This window comes from Typopeltis vanoorti, chromosome 11 (genome assembly GCF_054136105.1).
Source record: "Typopeltis vanoorti isolate ZY-2024b chromosome 11, IOZ_Tvanoo_1.0, whole genome shotgun sequence".
NCBI lineage: Eukaryota > Metazoa > Arthropoda > Arachnida > Uropygi > Thelyphonidae > Typopeltis > Typopeltis vanoorti.
The window spans coordinates 107,240,266-107,263,007 of NC_143559.1; the positions used below are offsets into that span (position 1 = coordinate 107,240,266).

Below are 22,742 nucleotides of genomic sequence, written 5' to 3' on the forward strand. Positions count from 1 at the left end.
ATACGAACTGTGTTCAATAAAGAATCTATTTGCTGGGACGATTTTCCATATAACTTCAAGTCATCCGTATAAAACAGAGGGAACCATGGAGAAGTTTGCTTAAAACATCCTGAAGAGAAATTTGCAGCAGAGTGTTGATAATTTGGGTCTTGGAGATGATTACTACTTTCATCAGGCCAATGAACCAAAACATACTGCAGAGATTGTTCATCTCTGGTTGCTCTATCACATTTCACACTTTGAAAACCCCAGCTCAGTCTCCAGACTTAAATCAATAGTGCATCTTTGAAGTGAACTGGCAACTAGAATATGAAAACATGAAACTAGCAAGAATAGACTGAAATAGGTAATTTTGCAAGAATGGAACAAAATTAAGTCAGAATAAACTAAGCTTGTTTATTCCATGTCAAGGAGATTGAGGGAAGTTATCCATAAAAGGGAATGCATACTAAGTATTGAAGTACAAGTATTTTGTTCTTTTGTTTCTTAAAAGTGTACCCACTGTCGGTGCCAGGTTATTTTTTGCCCTAGGCCAAGTTTACAAGTGCGCCCCTTATTTCACAAGTATGCCCCTTATTTCATAAACTAAAATGTTTCTTATTGACATTAAACAAAATAAAATTGTCTTTCAGGTTAAATTAATAGGGCTTTTTTATTTTCTTTTTTAATTAATTTGAAAATTCTCTGTTACAATTCATTTACAAAAAAAAAGTTATAAAATACCGAAATTTAATATTTTAAAATGTTAACGTTTTAAAATATTTATCTTAACTGAATTTTAAATAGCGGTAAGTTCAAATCATTTAGGTAAGAAGAAAAAAGAACCAAGAGTTAAATAGTAAAATAGTGTGATGTGTGAGGGATAAGGAAAAAGAATCGATACCTAAATCATATATCACCATTTAATTTTGATGTTTTAGTAAAGTATGAATAAAGCATAGCTTGAAGTTTTGCGCCCCTTCATGGCTTGCGCCCTAGGCGGTTGCCTAGTTTACCTAAATGGTAGCGCGGGCCCTGAGTGTACCTTTATGTTGTTGTATGTTGTCCAGCCTAAAATGCAGATGTTGAGAATGTATATTTATTTTTCTAAAAACGAAATTTCCTGTTATTTATTGATATGTATATATACTTCGATGAATGAAAAGTAAATCTATAACAAACTCTCATGTCTTATTCTTTTTCTAATAGCAGTGGCGTGTAGTTTTTCTCTCTCAACTGTAGTGTATGAAGTTACGTTCATGCCTGTATACAGAGTAGACTGTTGTATATTGAGCTTTCTGTTTTACTTCGAAGACTATTTGAATGTCTTTATTATTTTTATTTTTTGTTTAATGACATTAACAAAATCAGAAAGACAACAATGAAATGATGTTACTCATTATTTTATACATACTGCCTCTGCTCTGAAAGGTATTTAACAATCTAATATTTGGGAATATCTGTGTGGTGGCGTTTTTTAAACTGTCACGAGGTTGATAGTAAACTGTTTAACTCGTGTGTTGGTGTTTTGTCAGTTTAGTATATGTCATTTAGATGGTTATATAGTTCAAAATGGAAAAAGCCTTAGATAAGTGCTTAGAAGAAATGTGAGTAGTTAAATGTTATCTGTGTAGCACAGAAATTTCATATGTTAACGTATTTAGCCTCATAGACTGCTAATTGTCTATCATGAAAATTTTCAAATTTCAAAGGGAACATTAGGGGATCAGAATCAATAATACTGATTTATCGAATTAATAAATAAATAAAAAAAAGTGAATGGCGACAAGATGAGATATTTTTATTAATCATAAAAATAGTTTTGGTGGTTACTATATTTTGAAATTTCAAGGGGAATGATGAAGACTCGGATACAATAGTCGTTTTAGTTATAATCAAGTTGGATGAATGTTTAACGAGCTAATTAACTCATCTGTTGAGTTTTATATGTACTGTAATTATAAGGTCCCTTCCACAAGTCCTAGGCCTCAACTGCTTAAGAGCTTTCGCCGAGATCTTTCAAAGTTTTCTTCATCCCATTGAAATCCTTTCACATTGGGAATTTAGTGGCGCAGTAGACACAAGTTATTATTCCATGAAAAGACACCAATAAACTGTCTCACGTCTAGTTTTGTGAGTGACGATTAGGATATTCACATTGTAGGAGAGAAATAAACTTATTAGTTGTAATTTATTTTACAAATTTGTTAAAAATAATGTTTATTTCAAAGTTAGTTGTATTGTGATTCGAAAAATTTATTCATATGAAAAATCTCAATTATTTTCTGATTTCTTGAAGCAATTTCTGTCCTATGCACTACCACAAAATGTGAGATGAGGATGCTGAGAAATGAATGTTCTCTGATAAGAAAAAAAAAAACCTTGTGTGTGTGTGGGGGGGAGTCAAGTAGTTAGCTGAGTGGTTAGTGCACCCTCTTCAACCAACGGGCTTAGAAATTAGAAACGAGTTTAGAAATGCCATCACCATACCCTACATCCGTGGCACAATGGAAAAAATAGCCAAGATTTTAAAAAAAGTACAACCTACACATAGCATTTAAGCCCCACTGCAAACTTGTTACCCTTATCCATTCTACAAAAGATCAGTTCTCTCCTCTCAGTGCCTGGAGTTTATTAAGTACCCTGTTCATATAAGCTGGCATACTTTGGACAAACAGGCAGATCGGCAATCATCTGCCTAGAGGAACACAAGTCATATATCTGAAACCACGACTATGGTCAGTCAGGTCTGGCTGACCATGTCTTGGAAACAACCCACAGGATCTCTTGGGAAAAAACCACCATGCTCCACCACAGTAAATTCAAAAAAGAGAGACTATTTTTAGAATCTGCAGCAGCTCTCAGAAATCAACCAAATCTAAATAAATACGGCTGCATTAAACTTCCTAAGATTTGGGAAAAATTAATCAGGGATCCCACCTTACATTCCAGACCACTACAACCGCCCATAGAGGGCGTTCGACCTATATATAGGCCTTTAGAGTCACCCACGTGGTTGGCTTAGTATTGTGTGGTATTTGTGTATATGTTACATTATTTTTTTTTTGTAATCTTTGGAGATGTCTCAGTGACAGATGAAATATAGGAAGTGTTAAATTCTGTTTTAATCATTTCTGAGTGCTGTATACAATCCATTAAGCCTCCAACATGACCTTTGTTGGTAGTTTCAAATTAGCAAAATTCCTCACATTCCATTCGTTTATTTCTATCATATTTAAGCACTTCTCTAGTGCAATTGGAAGAACAGTGGAACATTGTGGGCTTCAATTGGAGAAGACCTGAGTTTGATTCTCATCATGACAAGAGGAATCATAATCTTTATAGAGGCTTTTTCAATTGAAAATGAGTTATCCAATTCCATATGGAGGTAGCAGGATTTTTTCTTTCAGAAACTCAGGTTTCTCATACAGACAAATCAGCCAATAGAAAAACAGTTAGCAGATGGGAGGGTAGTATTTTGTGTTAATGGTAGTAGTAGTTGTGTAGTTGTAGTCTTCTTCTTTCGCTATGCCTTATCCCATGTTAAACATGGTCGGCGTTCCCATCTTTAATCTTCTTCTTCCAGATTCTTTGGTTCAGAGCATCTTCCCGACTCCATCCTTTCTCCCTAAGATCCTCTGTCACCTTATCCCTCCATCTGAGTTTGGGCCTGCCTCTTTTCCTCCACCTCCATACGCTCCACTCGTTTACCAACATACTCCTCACTCCTCTCTATATAGCCGAACCACCTCAGCCTGCTTTCTTGTACCTTCTTACCGATCGGTCCCACCTTAATCGTCCCTCTGATGTAGTCATTCCTTATCCTGTCCTTCTATGTCACACCACTCATCCATCCACATCTCTGCCACCTCCATCTTCCTCTAATGTGCCTTTGTTATAGGACACGTCTCTGTGCCATGGAGCATCGCCGGCCTCACCACCATCTCATGCAGCTTTCCTTTCATCTTACAACTCACTCTCTTGTCGCACAGGACTCCACTCATCTTCCTCCAGTTCATCCAGCCGCTTGTTATTCAGTGCTGTATTTCCTCATCCAGGTCACCATTCCTCTTGACGACCGACCTGAGGTACTTAAATTTCTTCCCTGAAGTTAACCTTTCACCCTGGAGTTGTATGATCATATCTCGTCACTCCCCGTTGATATATATTCGGTCTTTACCCAGTTAATGTTCATGCCTCTCTCCTCCAATACCTTTCTCCACTCTTCAAGGGTCTTTTCAAGCTTCTCTCAGGATGATTCACAGAGAACAATATCATTGGCAACATCATGCTTCATGGCACCTCCTTCTTGACGTCCTCCACTAGTACATCCGTGACCAGATCAAAGAGGTAGGGGCTCAGAGCTGATCCCTGATGGAGTCCTACAACAATGGGGAACTCCTCTGTCATGTCGACACTAGACCTGACCTGAGTTTTCGCTCCTCATACATCTCCTTCTCCAACCTCGCGTACTTTTCCGACATTCCCCTTCTTCCTCATACACCTCCATACCTCCTGTCTGGCCACTCTGTTGTATGCCTTTTCCAGGTCTATAAACATCATATGTAGCTCCGCTTGCATCTCCCTATATTTCCCCATCAATCGCCTTAGCGCAAATATTGCATCCGTTGTCCCTCTTCCTGGCATAAATCCAAACTGCTCCTCACCAATTTTTGTTTCCTGCCGTATCCTTCCTTCAATTACTCTTTCCCATATCTTCAACATGTGTGACATCAGCTTGATCCCTCTATAGTTGCCACAATCTTGAACATCTCCTTTCCCCTTATAGATTGGGATGAGAATGCTTTACCTCCATTCCTTTGGTATTTTTTCCTGTTGGCTATTTTCCTCATCAGATCCCATAACGTGTTTACGCCCTTGCTGCCCAAGCTTCTCCACACTTCTCCAAGTGTCTGGTCTGTTTTTCTCAGTGCCCAATACACTTCCTCTCTGCTTATGTCCTGCACCGATCCTTCATTTGCCTCTCCACCTCTCTCTTGGATTCTCCTCATTTAGTAGATTACGAAAATATTCTTCCCATCTTCCTCTGATTTTGTCCTCCTCTTGTAGTACTACTCCTGTGGCATCCTTTGTCTGCTTAACTGATGTTATGTCTTTTGAGGCCTTATCTCTAGCTTTTGCTATTCTCAACAACTTAACTTCACCACCGTTTCTCTCCAGTACTTCATAAACCTCTTCAACTGCCCTTGCCACAGCTCTCTTTGCACTTTTCTTCGCTAATCTATATGCCTCCTTGTCGGCTCTGGTTCCAGTCATGTCCCATTTTTTCTTTGCCTCTTTCTTTTTCCTGATCTCCAACTGTACCTCCTCATTCCACCACCATGCCTCCTTATCCTCGGACAGCGCCTTTTCTGATGTTATACCAAGCACCTCTTCTCCAATTTTTCTAATATTCCGACTATTTACGTCCCGCCATCCTCTGGTAACTTCATTCCTTCTAATATCTTTTCTTTAAACTCATTCCTTGGACCTTCCTCTTCCAATTTCCACCACTTTATTTTTATATCTTTCCGCCACTTCCGTCTATTCTTCTTTTTCCCTTTTATATCACGGTCTACCACAACCAACCTGTGCTGTGCCACTACACTTTCTCCGTTAATCACTTTACAGTTTTTCACCTCCTGATGTTTCCTTCTGCACATAAATATAGTCAATCTGACTCATCCTATCCCAGCTCTTATAAGTTATCAGGTGTCCAACTCTCTTCTTAAACCATGTGTTAGCTATGGCCAAGTTGAAGGCCACAGCATGCTCTACAATTCTTTTACCTTCTTCATTTCTTTCACCACTACTCCAACCCCTGTGCACCCTTTCTTCACCACTTCGTCGCCTTCCTACATGCCCATTCAGGTCTGCTCCGATGATCACTCTCTCACCATCAGGGATTCCCATTACTACCTGGTCTAGTTCTCTCCAGAATGCCTCTTTCTCTTCCTCATCACAACCTACTTGTGGAGCATATCCACACACTATCACAGCCATGCTTCCTCCAATCTTAAGCTTAACACTCATAATCCGATTATTCTTCCAGCACACCTTGCAGACTCCACCCTTCAACTCCTTGTTGATGATGATTCCAACTCCGTTTCTTCCATCTCGTTCACCCCGCTGTAAAACAGCTTATATCCTTCCACCAGCTCCTTTGCTTTATTGCCCTTCCACCTTGTCTCCTGCACACACAAGATCTTCAGCTTCCTTCTTCTCATCATGTCTACTATCTCCCTACTCTTCTCATTCATTGTACCCACATTCAGCGACCCAATTCTTACTTTACACACTCTCTCTTTCTGTTGGACTCGCTTCTTTAGCCGAACCCATCCTTGGTTCAGTAGCCCAAGCCCACTTCTCACAGTCCTTGGGTGACAGAACTGTGCATCGCTTACGGGGGATGCCCTAGCCGTTGTCCTTTCTCCGTTATTCAACATTTCATCCCTGGTTTTGGGCATGTTTTTTAACGGCCGGATGCCCTTCCTGACGTCGACCCACCCCATTTATCCAGGCTTGGGACCAGCACCGAGATGGGCTAACTTGCCCTCCCCAGTGGCTGGGCTAGTTGTAGGAATAAGAAGGAGAAATAGTGAGCTGTATTTAGTGGAGTTGTGTGCTCTCCCATGGGGATTCTTTAAACTCCTGGGAGGTGTCTAGAAATATTTAGGGCAGTCAGCTTTTTCTCACCTTCTGGATTTCATTCCAGGTGTTGCATGATAAATTCCTTTCTTTTAGTGTTACACGGTGATCAGCATTTATTTAAAAAATTTTTATGGAATTTACAACCATGTTAAAAATTTTTATTATCCCGACGTTTCGATCTTCATATCAAGATCATCATCTGGAGCATACATAAATATACAAGACAAGCTGAGTTACATTATTAACTGTAAGCTAGAGAAACAATGATCTGATCACATGTTATTCTACTAGCATGACCTCTAGTGAAAAAAAAAAATTATATATAAATTACATCAAGCTAAATTCTACTTATGATGACAGGATTAAACATTCTTTCTTACAGAAACTGTAATACTAAAAATAGGACATCGTTTTCTTTCAGAAACGATGTCCTATTTTTAGTATTACAATTGTTATTTAAGATACTGGATTTTCTACAGTCCTGTTTATAGTTGTTCTTAGTGAGAAAGGTTTCTTGGGTCGGATTTTAAGACTATCATTATTGTTCAGATTGGGGTGGTTGATAATGATCTCACAGGCTTCCTTAAATTTCCGTTCATACTATGTTTTAGTGCGATGTAGACAGCTAGTGCTTTTCCAGTAAATTCTGTGTAAGGTATTCAGGGCATGATCCGAAAGGCCAGCTTCACCATAATTATTATATTTAATGTGCCATTTATATTCTTTTTGTCTGATAGGAATTGTGTGTCCTATTTCTCCTATATACAGTATGTTGCAAGTACAATAAATATGGTATACTCCAGGGTGGACTAGTGGAGAGAGTGGGTCTTTGGATGAGTTGAGTAAGCTTTTTAATTTTGCTGGAGGTTTAAAGATGACTTTGAGGTTGTATTTTTGTAGTTCTCTGTTTATTTTGTCTGATGTTCCTTTAATGTAGGGAATGGTTATAGTTTTATTGTAGTCTGGTTTGTCTTTGTTTTTCATTGAGGTTTTGTAGAGAATTAATACAATTAGTAATAAAGAAAGAATTAAAAACATCAAAGAAGTTTAATAACAATTTAATGTGATGGATGTGTTTCAATACTGCTACACAAAAAGTCAATATCAGGTGAAATATTTGAAACTGCAATTCTTAGATTTCTGCTTTGAAATGAAACGTATATTAATAAGCATATATTTAATAATATTAAGCGCTGAAATATGCAGGAAGCAAAATTTGTGAACCCATACCAGTGTGTGATTTTTTCCATTAAAATATAAAAAATAATAAATAATAAAAATTAAATACATTTCTTTTAAGATTAAAATAAAAGAACTACTTAGTCTTAAAACATTTTAAATTTGTTTTCATTATTTCACGGCCCCCAAGGGAGGGCCACGGCCCACAGTTTGGGAAGCGCTGCACTAGAGGGAACCTTTAGGATTCTAGGACCAACACCAGTTACCTTCTTCAGCCTCATTGTCGTTGTTAGTGCCTGTGTGCAAATATCGTAGTTTTATGTTTCCAGAAGATGGCAATGCAACATTGCCAAAATATTGGAAGGTATTGATTAAAGTTTTTTAATTAATATTTTAGTATACGTTTTCATTTCCTGAAAAATTTAAAATCATGTATGACCAATTTATAAGTTTATCTACAAGAACATAGTAAGCTAGCAACATACATGACTGGTGCTAGCTGTTTTGCTTAAAACATCAGATGTAGATTTATGCTTCATTAATACATTTAATATATATATATATATATATATATATATGCATATATATATATATGCATATACAGTTGTGTACTTGGATTTTGCAAAAGCTTTTGATAGACTGCCACATGACAAGCTGGTAAATAAATTGAAACAGATGTAATTGGATAACAGTATTCTGAGTTAGATCACTGACTGTCTGCCGGATAGGTATCAGAAAGTTGTATATGGAGGTTCAGTATCCCAAAAGAGGAAGTCACTAATGGCGTACTGCAGTTGTCAATTTTGGGACCATTGTTGTTCAGTTTGCGTGTTAATGATATTGGGATGGGTTTAACTAGTGATATGCAGCAAAACTGGGGAGAGCAATGCAGAGTCAAGCAGATGACTTGAATAGATTGCATGCATGGACAGGCAAGTGAAACTGTCAATTCAATGTTGCAAAGTGTAAGGTTTTGAAATTTGGTAAAATCTAAATCTCTACGACCTCTAGTTAGGGGTTGATGAGGTATTGTTGTGTACTTTGCACTGTGGGGTACGAGGACAGACTGAGAGAATGTAAGTTGCGAAGCCTCGTGAATAGAAGGGGGGATATGATTGAGACATATAAACTAGTTAGGGGTTGTTATCAGGTTGACATGGAAGAGATTTTTCATAGAATGGGGGGGGGGGGTAGAACAAGAGGCCATCGCTGGAAACTGTATAAGGAGAGTGTGAGCAGAGAAGTGAGGAGTAGGTTCTTTGCATAGAGAGCAGAATGCATTGCCTGTGTGTGTGTTGCGAATGTAGATACACTGAATCAGTTTAAAGCATGGTTGGATAAGCATTGTGCGCAATAGTGTGTACGATGACTCTCTGACTCTGTGGAGGTCAGATGTTAATAATGATAATACAGTACTTCATTTTCAACATTTGTTCTTAACTAATCTCATGAACTCTTCTTAATGTTAAGTTTAAAAAATTTGGTTTTCAAAATTAATGAATCTGATTCAGATTTGTCAATGTTATTTTTATTCTTTGAACTGTGTGAATCCCTTGCTAAGAATTTTCATAATAGGTCATAACTTTGTTAAAATCTTTCAGAAATTTAGTTTCATCTTGCTACTGGATGTCAGGATGAAAAGAATACTTTTGGCAAACCTAAAGAATGTTTTCAAAATGCTTGAAAGAAAAAAAAATTTTTTTTTTTCCATATCACAAAAGAGCTTTTATTGCATTGAATTATTTTCTTACAGTGAACATAATTGTTTTGTTTTTTTTAATTTTCTTAAACTTTTATGATAAGGAAATATTAAAGCTGTTACATATAAGGAAAGGTGCAACTGACTGACATTTGCAATATTACCAGAGACAAACTGATTAATCTTATTAAAAGTTTTGTGTTGTGGCTTATCACAACAAAAATGAAAATATTACATTTTAATTCAATATTTTGCCTATAGTTCAGGGACAAATTTCAAAGTTAATGATGATAAAGCAAAATTGAATAATTACAAGAAATTTCTTTTCTTATTTGGTGGGAAATGAATTAGTACAAATTTTCATAAGCCATTATTATGAATTTTTACATGACAACTGTTGAGGAACATTCGTTTTTTAATTCAAGAGAAAAGATATCAGCAAGAGTGAGTAACTTATGGTATTTGCAGGAATTTGGGCTGACAGATTTATATTTCTGTTTTCAGGTGCTACTTAAAATAAATATTAGATTTTTTAAGAATATTTTTTGCTGTTGTGATGAATAATGCTGTAACCATCATTTTCTTAGGAAGAACTTGCAAGTGGTAAATATTTCTTAGTTTAATGCAGTTGTAATGTATTATTGTTATACATTTTTCAAATTTTAAGGGGGGTCATAGATTATAAGAATATAATTTCTTGTCTAATATTTATTATCTTGTTTCACTTAATGTGTAAGTTTCTTAAATTACAATAACAAACATGCTGTATTTCTTGAATTTTCATCTCTAATATGTTATGTATATTAATCTGTGAAACTTACACCATAGAACTTTACTCAGCAGTCGTTAATGTAAACTATGCTGTATAATTGCATTTTTTTATTGGTATAATTTTCAGCACCAGCAAAACAGATGTAACTGGTGTCCTTTGCACTGATTCACAGGGCCTTTGTCTAGGTGGTAAGTATTACTATAGAAACCAGAGTAGATAGAAGAAATTATTATGCAATTTTGAATTTAAAGTTATTACCCTATTTTGACATCCAGAATAGTTGCTCTTGATAGTTAACTGACTTACATATGTCACACACTTGTCCATTCTAATATTTATTACCAGACCTACATGGTGAAAACATTGGGAGGTCTGCTTTACAAATTCACTCAGTATTTATGTATATTTTAATATTATTCACTATTTTCTATGTTCACACATGCATCTGTAACAAAGCATTTCACTCCATGCATGATTGGTTAGCTAAGGAGACAGCATCTGTGCTCACTCCTACAATTGAGTTTCTTTCTATGGTACGGATGTTTGAATATCCGAATTTATGTGGAATATCATGTGGAAGATGATTTTTACTGGCTTGTGTGATCACCACCCAACTTGAAGTAAATTAAATTTTTCCTTCTCTCTCTCTCTCTCTCTCTCTCTCTCGAGCAGGATTTTCAGATTATGTAACCTTAAGCCACCCACTCTACTAAAATGGAGTACGTGTGGGTGAGATTATGGGGAGGAGGAGATCTCACTGAGAATATAAATATAGCCTGGGACAACTCTATTAATTACTCTTTCTTATAAGATATTGTTTCTTTATAAATTATTAAGGAGTAGAGAATAACATATTGGTATATGAGGTAGGAGACAGACTTATAACTAGACATTATATTTATATTGGGAAACACTGCAATTGAAACAGAGGGTGGTATGCAAGCTGCTTTACTTGTTTTGCTGCAGTTTAATATATAAATGATTGATAAATGTTTGGAGGGAAGGTATTTAATCGTTTGTGAATAATGAGTTGCTCAGTACATTCCAGATTATCAGGAGAATTTGAATGTGTTTATATTGTAGGCAGATAAGTAGAAAGAGAAATATTGCATGTGTAGTTTGTGGTCTTATACAGGTAGAACCAGCTCTAAGAAGAGGTAGCCAGTCTATGCATGCAGATATCCTTGACTTGCTTGTTTAAGGACCTCATCATCATCAAATTCCTGATATATATATCCTCAAGGGGTGTACAAGATATGATAGTACTACATGAAAAATTTACATCATTACTAACTTCCTATCTACAATTTTCCTCCAAATCAGTCTGTTACCTGTCAAGATTCCAATATTATCAGATCTTATATTTCTGTAATTATACCTGAGATTAGCTCTGCTAATGCATTCCTGATGCTGACAATGTCAAGTTCTTTCCTAATATATCCTCATTTTTAATATGATATTGTCCTTGATGCCATCTGCTCATGCCCCTAATCTTTCTTAGGACTCTCATATCTGTGGTCTCTTGTCTTTGGTGAAGTGTTTTACTTCTGACCCAGCTTTCAGATCCATAAGTTAAAATTGGTTTGAACACTTCTTGTATACAACTAATTTAGTGTTTTGACTAATTTCTCTCTTATTCCATATAAATTTATTCAGTTGACTTCCTATCATACCAGCTTTGTTGATTCTGTTGTCTATTTCCATATTTAATTTACCATCTTCACTAAAAATTATGCCTTTGTAGCTGAAATGTTTTACTTGTTCTGTAGGTTCTCCATTCACAATGCAGTTGATATTTTCAATGTTTCTGCCTATTTTCATTGTCTTTGTCTTTTTAATGTTGACCTTCATACCATATCTATTACAACAGTTATTCAATTTGGTCAGGGAATCTTGCAGACTTGTAGCGGATTTATTTAGATGTTTAAGGACCTTGCAACTAGAAAAGTTTCAAAGGAGAAAAAAGGATCGAATAATCTCAAAAGAGAAACAACTCGCATAACTTTTTTTGGAAAAGTTGGTTATAACTTGGATATCGTCTGACTTATCGAAGCAACTTAAGAATGAGCATCAGCTTATATCAATTAAGCATTTTTCATTTTGGTTCCTTCATTTTGCCTAAGTTAATCTCCAAGTTTTAATAGTAATTTTTATTGGTAACATTCTAGTTGGACCTGTCACTCAACTATGATATTCAAATGGTATATTTAATGTTTCAGAATTATATCCTTGTCCTGAGAGGGAGTGGGCAGCACTTTGAACTTTTGCAGTTAATCCTAAAATACAGTCTCGAGAACTCAATTCCAACTATTGTATTACTACAGGGAATTTTCCTCACAATTGCTGAAAGTGTTACTAGTTGTGAGAGCAGTTTTTCTAAATAAAATTGATTAAGAATTACCTACATTACTATAAAATAGACTTCGACAATGTCATCGATTTTGCTAACAGAAAAGCAAGAAAAATAACATTTTAGAATGTTGAAATGAAAGCTTTACTTCAAAAATAAACATTTAATTTATTTCCCGATACATTGTTTTGACTTTTTTGTAGTATTTTTGATATGTGTTGAGAGGGGTGGCAAAAGCTCTAGCTACACCACTGGTCCCAACACTGAATCTTGCAGCATGCCACTAGTCATCTATTTTCACCTCGATTCTGCCCCTCCACTTTTTGATATCTGTCTGGCAGCCTCCCTCCCTCTTATCTATTTAACCAGTGTCATATCCATTCCCATTTGTTCTAATTTGCATAACAGAGTTCCATGTGATATTCTGTCAGATGCCGTTGCAAAATTATCATGTAGCCATTTCCTTTATCCAACTCAGTTGTTACTCTGTTATAAAAAGTTAGTAAGTTACTAAGGCATGACTGACCTTTCCCAAAGCCGTGTTGACCCTCATACAGTATCATATTTTTATCTACCCATTCTTGAATTCTCTTTTTTGACAAATTCTAGTACTTTTTCCACCACAGCTGAGATGCTGATTGGTCTATAATTTGCTACTGTAGTATTATAACCTCCCTTATTATTTTGCCCTCTTTCCACTCCCTTGGAACTCTACCAGAGCAGAGACTTAAAGATCCTAGTCAAAGGCATTGCCAGTTCCCTTACACATTCTTGCAAAACCCTAGCTGATATCCCATCTAATCCCACAGCTGTATTTACAATTGAGATTCTGCAATATCCTAAGAACCTCCAATTGATCCATCTCTGTTCCCACATCAGTATCTGTCACATACATTTAAGCAGTAATCTCACTGGGATGATATACCCTTTGCAAAATGATCACTTGGTAACTCAGTTATTTTATCTACTTTTGTCTCCTCATGACCATCATCTCTCATTTAAGGTTAATCTTAAATCATTTCATAATCATTGTTCTCATAATCTGATTTTGCCTTCCTTGCCATGCTGGTCACTTTCTCTTTATATACCCTCCATAGCATTTTCTTTTTCTGCAGTTCATGCTTAATGATGTTACTCATCCATCTAACTCCTACCTGATGAACCCTCCTTACGTGAGGCATACAATTTAATACTACTTCCTCTAGATGACCCTTAACTATATTCCATGAACTACTAACATCCTTACCTTGCAGTGTTTTATGCCATGGCACAGATTTAAGTTTCTTCCTAAGCTTGTCACAATCACCTACCTTGTAGTTCCACACATACCCCTTCTTGATGGAATATTCCTCATGTTGTACAATCTCCCAAGTCATGACTGCATGGTCACTTTCACCAATTGGAAGCCAGTGTATTCACCTTGGTTATGGTTTGCTCTTCTGATCCTATGACAAGGTCCAATACCCTCCCACCCTTAATCCTCTCCATCATATGCTGCCTTAAGTAATTATCTTTTAGTTGGTGTATAAATTCTGTTTCCTTCCTACCATGTGTTATTTCTTCCTTCCAGTCTATATATCCATAGTTGATAATAATAAAATTAGTTTAATCCTTTATCCAAGTGTAAGCAAACAAAGTTTCCACCTGAAGTATCTTCAGGACTGAGGCAACTTGTGGTAAAGGTGGACCGAGCTCTCATCACTCCTTGTCTTAGTATCTCCCATAATGCAAAGCACATCTCCTTGCAGACATGTATAATGCTATGCATTAAGGGAAGGGCCACTACCCAGACCGTTTTCGACCTTTATTGAGGTCTCGTCAATGGGTGCCAGACCCGGAGGTGGTGATACTAAAGTGGAAGCAATGGAGAAGTCATATTTATCTATACGAGTTGCCAAAATGTGTCTCCCCTTATTATTAAATTGCTCTGGATTTAGAGAAAGATGTTGGAAGTTTTTTCCCACTTGGTTAGACTATAATAAATTTAGTTTAATCTTTTATTCAAGTGTAAGCAAACAAAGTTTGCACCTGAAGTATCTTCAGGACTGAGGCAACTCGTGGTAAAAAAGTAAATATGACTTCTCCATTGTTTCCACCTTAGTGCCACCACCTCTGGGTCTGGCTCCCATTGATGAGACCTCAATAAAGATCAAACCGGTCTGTGTAGTGGCCCTTCCCTTAATGCATTATACATGTCTTCAAGGAGATGTGCTTTGCATTATGGGAGATACTAAGGCAAGGAATGATAAGAGCTTGGTTCACCTTTACTGCGAGTTGCCTCAGTCCTGAAGATACTTTAGGTGCAAACTTTGTTTGCTTACACTTGGATAAAGGATTAAACTAAATTTGTTGAAGTCTCCCACAGTGATCACTCGACCTATACTCATTATGCTAATTTGGCAGTGCATGTTTTCCAGATCATCTGTGGAACTCCCTAGTCTATACCAACAACCAGCTGTATATTTTGTCTTACTGGACTTAATCTCACACCAGATTGTTTCAAATGAACAGCCATCCTCCTGCCTGTCTCCTATTCTTTTTGGTTGCAGTTCATCTGCTATCATCAGCAGTACTCTGCTCCCATCCTACTTCTCTATCTTCCCTGAAAATACTAAATCCTTCACATTCAATCCCTGTAACTACATCATCTGCTGTTAGCCAAGGTCTCACTAATGCCTACAACTTTTGTTGAGTTGCATTAACCAATGCCAAAAACTCCTCCCTCTTGTTCCTGATACATCTGGCATTAGTATATAGAAATTGCAACATCTCTTTAGTCCCCCACACACTTTCCTGAATTGATTACCCTATTCAATATTTTTGCTTGAGACTATATTCCACACTTGGTCATTCTCACACTCATTTGCATCATGGGTGCTTTCACACAAACTCACTTGCTTCCACCCTAATTGCTTAAGTTTTCCTGAATTTGCTCTTCAGCATGCTCGATGAACAAAACTCTCTTTAGACACCTAACACCAAAACCATTTAAATGCAGTCCATCTTTCCATCAAACACATACCACAGATCCACAAATCCTACATCATTCCTTCTGCACTATCTGCAGAAGACTCATTGGCTACCAATGACTTCTCCTCAGTTTGCCTCGATCATAGTGTGGTAGGAGACTGACAATCTTCACCTTCTCACTCTTCGGTTTTGCATCTTCTAACAACTCCTTTACATCTTCCCTCATAGAATACTTCTCACCTCTCAAATCATTTGTACCATCCAAGACAATCATTTAACTTACCTTTATGCATCTGGATGGTGTGGCTGATATGCAAATTTTTTCAATCAGGAAAAAATATTAAAATTGCTTCCCCTACTTGTCATTAAAAACATGAAGTTCGTGTATTATCAGTATCTATAGCATGCAGGTTACATTGCCAGTATAAATTTCTGCATTATGGACAGTCTAACAGATCTACAGCAAAAAGGGGAGAACAACAGTAGATTATATATTAATTATGAAACAATATGGACAAAGTGGATTTAGCAAATCATGTGCTCAAAACCATGTATGCAATAGAGATTGGGAGGGACTTAGACTTGCTTCAAAATTGACAATTATCCTGAGAATCTATGCTTTACAGTACAACATTTTTATCCTAAACAAGTATGGAGATAAATATTCAAACATCTTGGAGACTATTCTGCATTTAAATCAACAACAACATTGCTTTGATACCATGATAAAACCAATTACTTTGTTTACCATTTTATCTTTATCCTTGAAAATGCATGTTGCAGTTAGGTGAAATATTAGCTTAAAACAGTCAATTTTTTTACTTCCGTGTTATTAATAAATCATTCTTTATTAACATGTTTATAACCACCACAATTTTAAATAAGTACATCAGTTCCATCGAATTTTATATATGGTAAGCTAATTATATTTTAAGATTTTCTGCCGAAATACAGATGAGAGCATATGTATAAGGATGTTCACAGTCAATGATTAAAAGACTTCAAATGATTTCCTTTGTCTGGAGTTATATTTGTATTCTAGAACAGGTTGTCCAGATTATCTGTTAGCTCCTACTAATGTGCGATAGAATAGTAAGGTGTTCTATATCACATTAATAGTATGGATTAATAAATTGTGGTGGGATTGATGAAAAGAAAAAATGGTTTGCTTTAAACAATCTAATATGTGTGTAAGAACACATTAATCATGCTAATGAATGGCAGTCTTGCAAATTTGTAGAATAATATTTAGTTAATTGAGTTTCGATTTCTTAATGATTTTTTTTGGGACTTAATGGTTTTTTTTGTTTTTTTTTAGCTAAAGGAACTGCTAATTGTAAAAGTGCTGGTGCTTTGGCATACTTAGCACAACAAGCACTACAACTAGAACCTGGCAATGCTCCCCTTGTGCGTTTGGAATGTGATAAATCGTAAGTAATTGTTGAAGATTTTAGTGTGTGGATTTTTACTATTCCTTACTATAATATCAAGCTCACCTCTAAATGATCATCAGGAAAATAATTGTACCCTTTAGTTGGAGAAACCTAGTTTTAAATCTTGTTTAAGATGCAAAGAATATACTGAAGTTGGGTTTCACCTTTTGGAAAAGTTGTGAAAGCAGAAATTGGGCAATTGAATTGACAGACAATGGAGATAGATTAGCTACACTATGATAGCAGAAATTAGGTTTATGATGGTCACATTACTTCTGTAACAGGTTGCTGAGCCTAGCTAGTATGGTAATAGAACCTTGAAGTGTTTTGATTTAGTTTCTGCAGTGTGTAACACAGCTTGAATATCCCAAGCTCATCTAATGAAAGCCCTTGGTCTCCTTGTTTTTCTTGTTTACTAACACATGATTTAGTCTGCTATTACAGAAACTGAAAGTGTGTTTGGAAGGGGGGGTACAAATCCAAAGCCTCCCTTCAGTTCTAAGCTCATGTCTATTACGATTACTTGCATTTTTTTAATGTAGCTTCTGTTTTGCAGAAATCAATGTTGCCCTGCATTTGTGTTACAAGACTTGTTGTGGAAAGTGGAATTCTTTAATCTTATCTGCATTGTATATGTTATGGCAGGCTTGCCTGTTTTGTAGGAGTGGATCTCATATGGGGGCTGCAGGGAAAATCCATGCAGCCCACATGAGACCAGTTGAATGACATTGCTGATGCCAGCTGAGCTATAGATGCACGCTCTCACTCCTTTCTTGACTGCATTCATAAAATGAAAATTTTCATTTGCTAGTATCCTATATGACCCTTTCAGAATTTTGTACCTCTACGTATCACCTCTTTCTCCTGTTTGCTAATGTCAGTAGTCCATAAATTCTGAATCTGTTCTCATAATTTACATAATTTCACTTAGTATCTTCATCACCCAAACCAAGAGATCAGATCTGCACACAATTGTCCAGGTGAAGTCATATCAAAGTCTTGTAAAGATGTAAAATGACATCCTTACCTGTCAGTAAGGATATCATTTTACATCATTCATTTCAGCATTGCAGTTATACTGAATTGCATTTGCAGTCATTGCTAAATGATCCCTGAACTTACTATCTACTAAAACTCCAAGATTAATAATCTGATCAGGTTCTTTGACTGTAATCCCACCAAAATAATACACCATTAGATATCATGCCAGATTGCATAATCTGATATTTACTAACATTGAACTAACAGCCATTTTTGCATAGCCACAATTACAGCTTATTCAAATCATTCTGCAAAAACTGCATATCAGTCACATTCATGATGCCCTGCCTGTGCATCTTTGCATCATCAGCAAATAGCTGCATGTGTCCTGTCATATTCTTCCCAGTGTTATTAATGTAAAGATCAAATAACAGTGGACCAAGGACTGATCCCTGGAATACATAACTTGCAGAATCACATTTCCCACACTTTTTGATATGTCAGAAAGCCATCCTCTTATTCATGCTAATAGTTTATAATCCAGTCCCATATCCTCCAACTTACATGAGTCTTCAGTGCATCATCTTGTCAAAAGCCCTAGCCAAATCCAAGAGTATCATGGTGTATCCATTCCCTTTATATAACTCAACGATAGCATTATTATAAAATGTGAGCAAGTTACTCAAAGATGACCTCCCCTTAGTAAACCTATGCTGTTTATTGCAAAGTATACCTGGTCTAGCCATAAATACTGTTACAACTTGAACAATGCATAAACCTTTAATCTATCAGTAAATCATTTACAGCTTTCAGCACATAGAAACCACGTGTATAACATTTCCCATATACCACGAAATGTCCTCCCTTTTGCCTTCATGCATGCCTGAAGTTTGTGAGACACATCAATGGCAACTCACAGAACATCCAACGGAAATGCTGTCACTGTTCACTCCAAATTCACCTTCAGGTTGACGATGCTGGGGTGTCATTTCTTGCAAGCTACCCTCAAGCTCTGACCACTATTTGAAATCCATCAAATTCAGATCAGGATTTCCAGATGCCAATCAGATGATATGTGGTCAGGCACATTTGCCTCCAACTACTGTTGTGTGGTCCTCACCTTGTGTGCAGGGGCTGAGTCCTGTTAGAAGATCCAATGCCTACTGTGAAACAAGGTCTTGTTCAGGGGCCATACAACAGGTTCCAGCACAGTGTCTTGATACACTTTGGCAGAGGGTTTGACCCCTTTCTCACAGAATGAAACTTGGATACCCTCTGATACATTTTCCCCACCACCACCAAACCATCACCTGACATGGGACAAAACCTCTCTGAATCCTGGGTGCTGTGGTAGGTGTTGTGCGACCATCTGAGGCATATACCCAATTGTTTTGGCAGTTAAACGACTCTTCACTGGCAAAAATCTTCTCATCTGTGAAGATCTCTGTGTCTGTTGTTCATGTACTCCCAGGGAAGTGCCTTTGATTTTATTACCCTCTGCTGCATAAGTTGTGGCAGAGTGAGTGTCCAATAGAATGATAGGCTCTCACACCCAGGTCATCATTTGGTACATGTGACATCGTTCTCTGCAAAATGTTACATCCTAATGCAGCATGGTCACCCTATTCTTTGATAGTCAGATATGTCTCCTGTATTGTCATAATGGTTAATAGTCTGATATGCAAACATCCTACTGATCCCAAGTGTTTTAGTGTGTTGAAATAACAAGGGACTGCATTTCAACCCTGTGAAGTGCTATTACAGCTATGCAGTTCTCATAATCTCTTCAGTGCATGTTAACCCATACAGCTAGACCTCTCTCTCTACTCATAAACATGCAGATATTGGCTGCACACAGCACCAGGCTTGCACAGTTTTGTGGGCAGTGCGAGGGTGTGCGTAAGTTGTAATAGTATTTATGGCAAGACTGTAGATTCTCTTTCAGTACTGACTTTTCTGAAATCTTCTCCTCCATTATGCAGTGATATTTTCATGCAATCTTTCCACTCCTGTGTACTCTTCCTTTTGGTGAGACTCAAATTATACAGCCAAGTCAAATGCACAGCTAGTTTAGCATCCATGCTGATATACTATTAGTCCCTATTGCCAAATTTTTATTCATTTTTTGCAACAACTCTAGTACTTCATACATACACCTGGATTTCTTCATCCATTGAAGAGATCACGTGGAGCTTCATTGCACACACTATCTTTTAGTAAAATGTGCACTCATTAGTTGAGTAATCTTCTACATCTTTCTCATAATTCCTAATTCCTCTACATCTGTCACACCTACCATTCACATTCAGTAGAGTTATTCTTTCATACTTGTTATTTCTTTTACTTGTAAACTAATCAAGAATTTTCTTTTAGGTTGTCTTTAGCTTGCAGGGCCAGTTTCTTTTTGTACTCACTTAGCTTTCCATACATTTGTAACTCTTCTGGCCTGCTGGTTATTATTATCATAACTGATATCATCCTTATGCATATGCTATTCCTTCCACATCTTTTCTTAAGAATCTCTTGCTTAATAAGATTGCAAAGACGTTTCACTCTGATCCTATTTATTCTTAGAACTCTAGAGGTCCATTCTGATATTGCATTATTTAGTGTATTTTTTTTAAAATGCTTTACATGCACTGCCAGTGTCCTTATATCAAGCAAATGATACCATGGGACAGAACCCAACATACTCCTCAGTTGATCATAATTTCCTGCCTTGTAGTTCAGCATGTCACCTTTTCTGAATGGAATGTCCATAAATTTAGCCACTTCTCAGGTCAGAACACCATGAACACAGTCACCAACTGGAAGCAGAGCAGTCACATCTTTAACTAAACTTTCCTTCTGACCCTATAATCAACTCTAACACTCTTTGAACTAAAAAGTCATTCTCACACCTGCTGCTTAAAGGAAGTTGTCTCGTAGCAATTCAGTAAATTTGACTTCTTTCTTCTCATGAGATTTTCACTATCCAAGTCAATGTTCAGATAAATAGTTACCCATGATGATTACTCATTTGTCACCCATCAGGTGGATTTGGCAGTGTATTTTGTTAACAGCAACTGACCCACTACGTCTGTAATAGCATCCCACCATGTATTATTATTTTAACAAAAAAAAAAAAAATAACAAGCCATATTACACTTAATCTAAAAGGAATAGGTGGAGTGGTTTATACATTATGTAGTTTTTCATTATTTAGATAATTTATTGTATGTTTTATGTGTAATCTTAAGGCTGAAAATTATAATGTTAGGAATATATCCTTCACTACTTGATACTTAATTACTTTATCATCACAGCATTTTATATGAATGCATATATTAAATGGTTGTTATTATTACTAATTGGTTCCCCCCCCCCCCCAACTCAGATGACTAGCTAAAATGCTTTCTTTTTTCCTTTACAGGGAGATCTTAATCCAGAATAAATCAAATATTACAATGGCTATTTTCAAATCTTATCGATGAAAGAAATGATTGTATAAATAAAATATGGAATATATATATATGGTGTGTATTAATATTCTAAAGATTGGGGGGGAAAATTACTTATTTTCCTATGTATTTAAAGATTTCAGTTATGAATAATAAAACAATTCTTTATAGTTGTGTGAAACTCAACACAGATTTGAAAATGTATTTCACTTCTGTCATCAGATATCTTCAAACCGTTCTTCACCTTTCAGAAATTTAACATATTTAAAATACTTGATTTGTATAATATACTTTTTTTTTTTTGTTAGAATTTTTTTTTTTTTTTACATTTTTTCTGTTTGAAAATAATGGAACTTGAATGTAAATTTAGTAAGTGCAGAAATAATTTTTGTATGAATATAACTGTAGAAATTAGTAATCAATTTTTGTTTTACATGAAGGACATATGATTGAAATTGCTTAAATCTATAACCAGCTACTTTAGAGCTGAATCAGAAGAGATACGTACTTCTTAAAGTATGTACCACATGGTGTGACATTATGTATTCTACATGGCCATGCTTTGATCATCTAGAATATATCATGCATCTAATTCTTGAAATAAGTAGAATGTCAATATATGAAGAAAATATGTAGAACTTCAGTGAATTGAAGTTATGAAACAAACTTTAGCTAGTAAGTTAGCTGGCTGAAAATATACAATGATCTCTCCATTATCCATCTTTCTATTAACCTATCTTGTAAGGATTAGCTTGTCAACTAGCTTCTGGTACAGAGCACCATTTCAACTATCTGACCAGCAAGCTGATTTTCCACTGTGATCATATAATTAATTACTGCATAATGTTCATTCACTACTAGATAACTACTGTCCATTGAATACATTAATATTATAATACAATGAAGTGCAATATTTTAACATTTTAATTTGAAACTTTTTATAACACAATTTAAATAGCATGATGTATTTACCAAATGCTTGAATAACTGTTGTACATAAAGATTTAATAATAAACATTCTTTAAAGATTTTAGTTTCTCTCTTCATATGCCACAAAGTTCCTCCTTCCTTTCCATAAGTGTTACAGCTGATCCTCCTGGTTCAGGGTGTATTTATATTATTTTAGGAGTAACTGTAAATTGGTAAATGCTATATTTTCTGAAGTCACTAAAATAATTTGGCTCTAAAAGTGCTCTTCTCAATTAAAACTTAATCTTAGCTTATGTGCAGTCAACAGCTGTTTTAATCTTATCTGAAGGAAAATGCAACAGAGAAAATTTTCACATAT

General features: G+C 36.1%; 1 protein-coding gene across 2 annotated transcripts; it reads left to right on the forward strand.

The window, feature by feature from the left end:
• Positions 1–1,465: 1,465 nt before the first annotated feature.
• On the forward strand, positions 1,466–22,487 carry Lamtor5 (Late endosomal/lysosomal adaptor, MAPK and MTOR activator 5). Of its 2 annotated transcripts, none has more exons than XM_090400680.1 (4): positions 1,466–1,586; positions 10,407–10,468; positions 16,919–17,030; positions 21,427–22,487. In XM_090400680.1, exons 1-4 carry the CDS (start codon positions 1,552–1,554, stop codon positions 21,485–21,487), a joined length of 270 nt encoding a protein of 89 aa, XP_090256806.1. In that variant the 5' UTR covers positions 1,466–1,551; the 3' UTR covers positions 21,488–22,487. The 2 variants fall into 2 exon arrangements, with proteins under 2 accessions (XP_090256806.1, XP_090256807.1); XM_090400681.1 differs by lacking the exon at positions 1,466–1,586 and adding an exon at positions 8,016–8,173.
• The last annotated feature ends 255 nt before the right edge of the window (positions 22,488–22,742 follow it).

Coding starts and splice junctions, on each gene's coding strand:
- Lamtor5 (XM_090400680.1), top strand. CDS start 1,552: ATGGAAAAAGCCTTAGATAAGTGCTTAGAAGAAAT. Junction 1,587..10,406: donor GATAAGTGCTTAGAAGAAAT/GTGAGTAGTTAA, acceptor TATAATTTTCAG/CACCAGCAAAACAGATGTAA. Junction 10,469..16,918: donor ACAGGGCCTTTGTCTAGGTG/GTAAGTATTACT, acceptor GTTTTTTTTTAG/CTAAAGGAACTGCTAATTGT.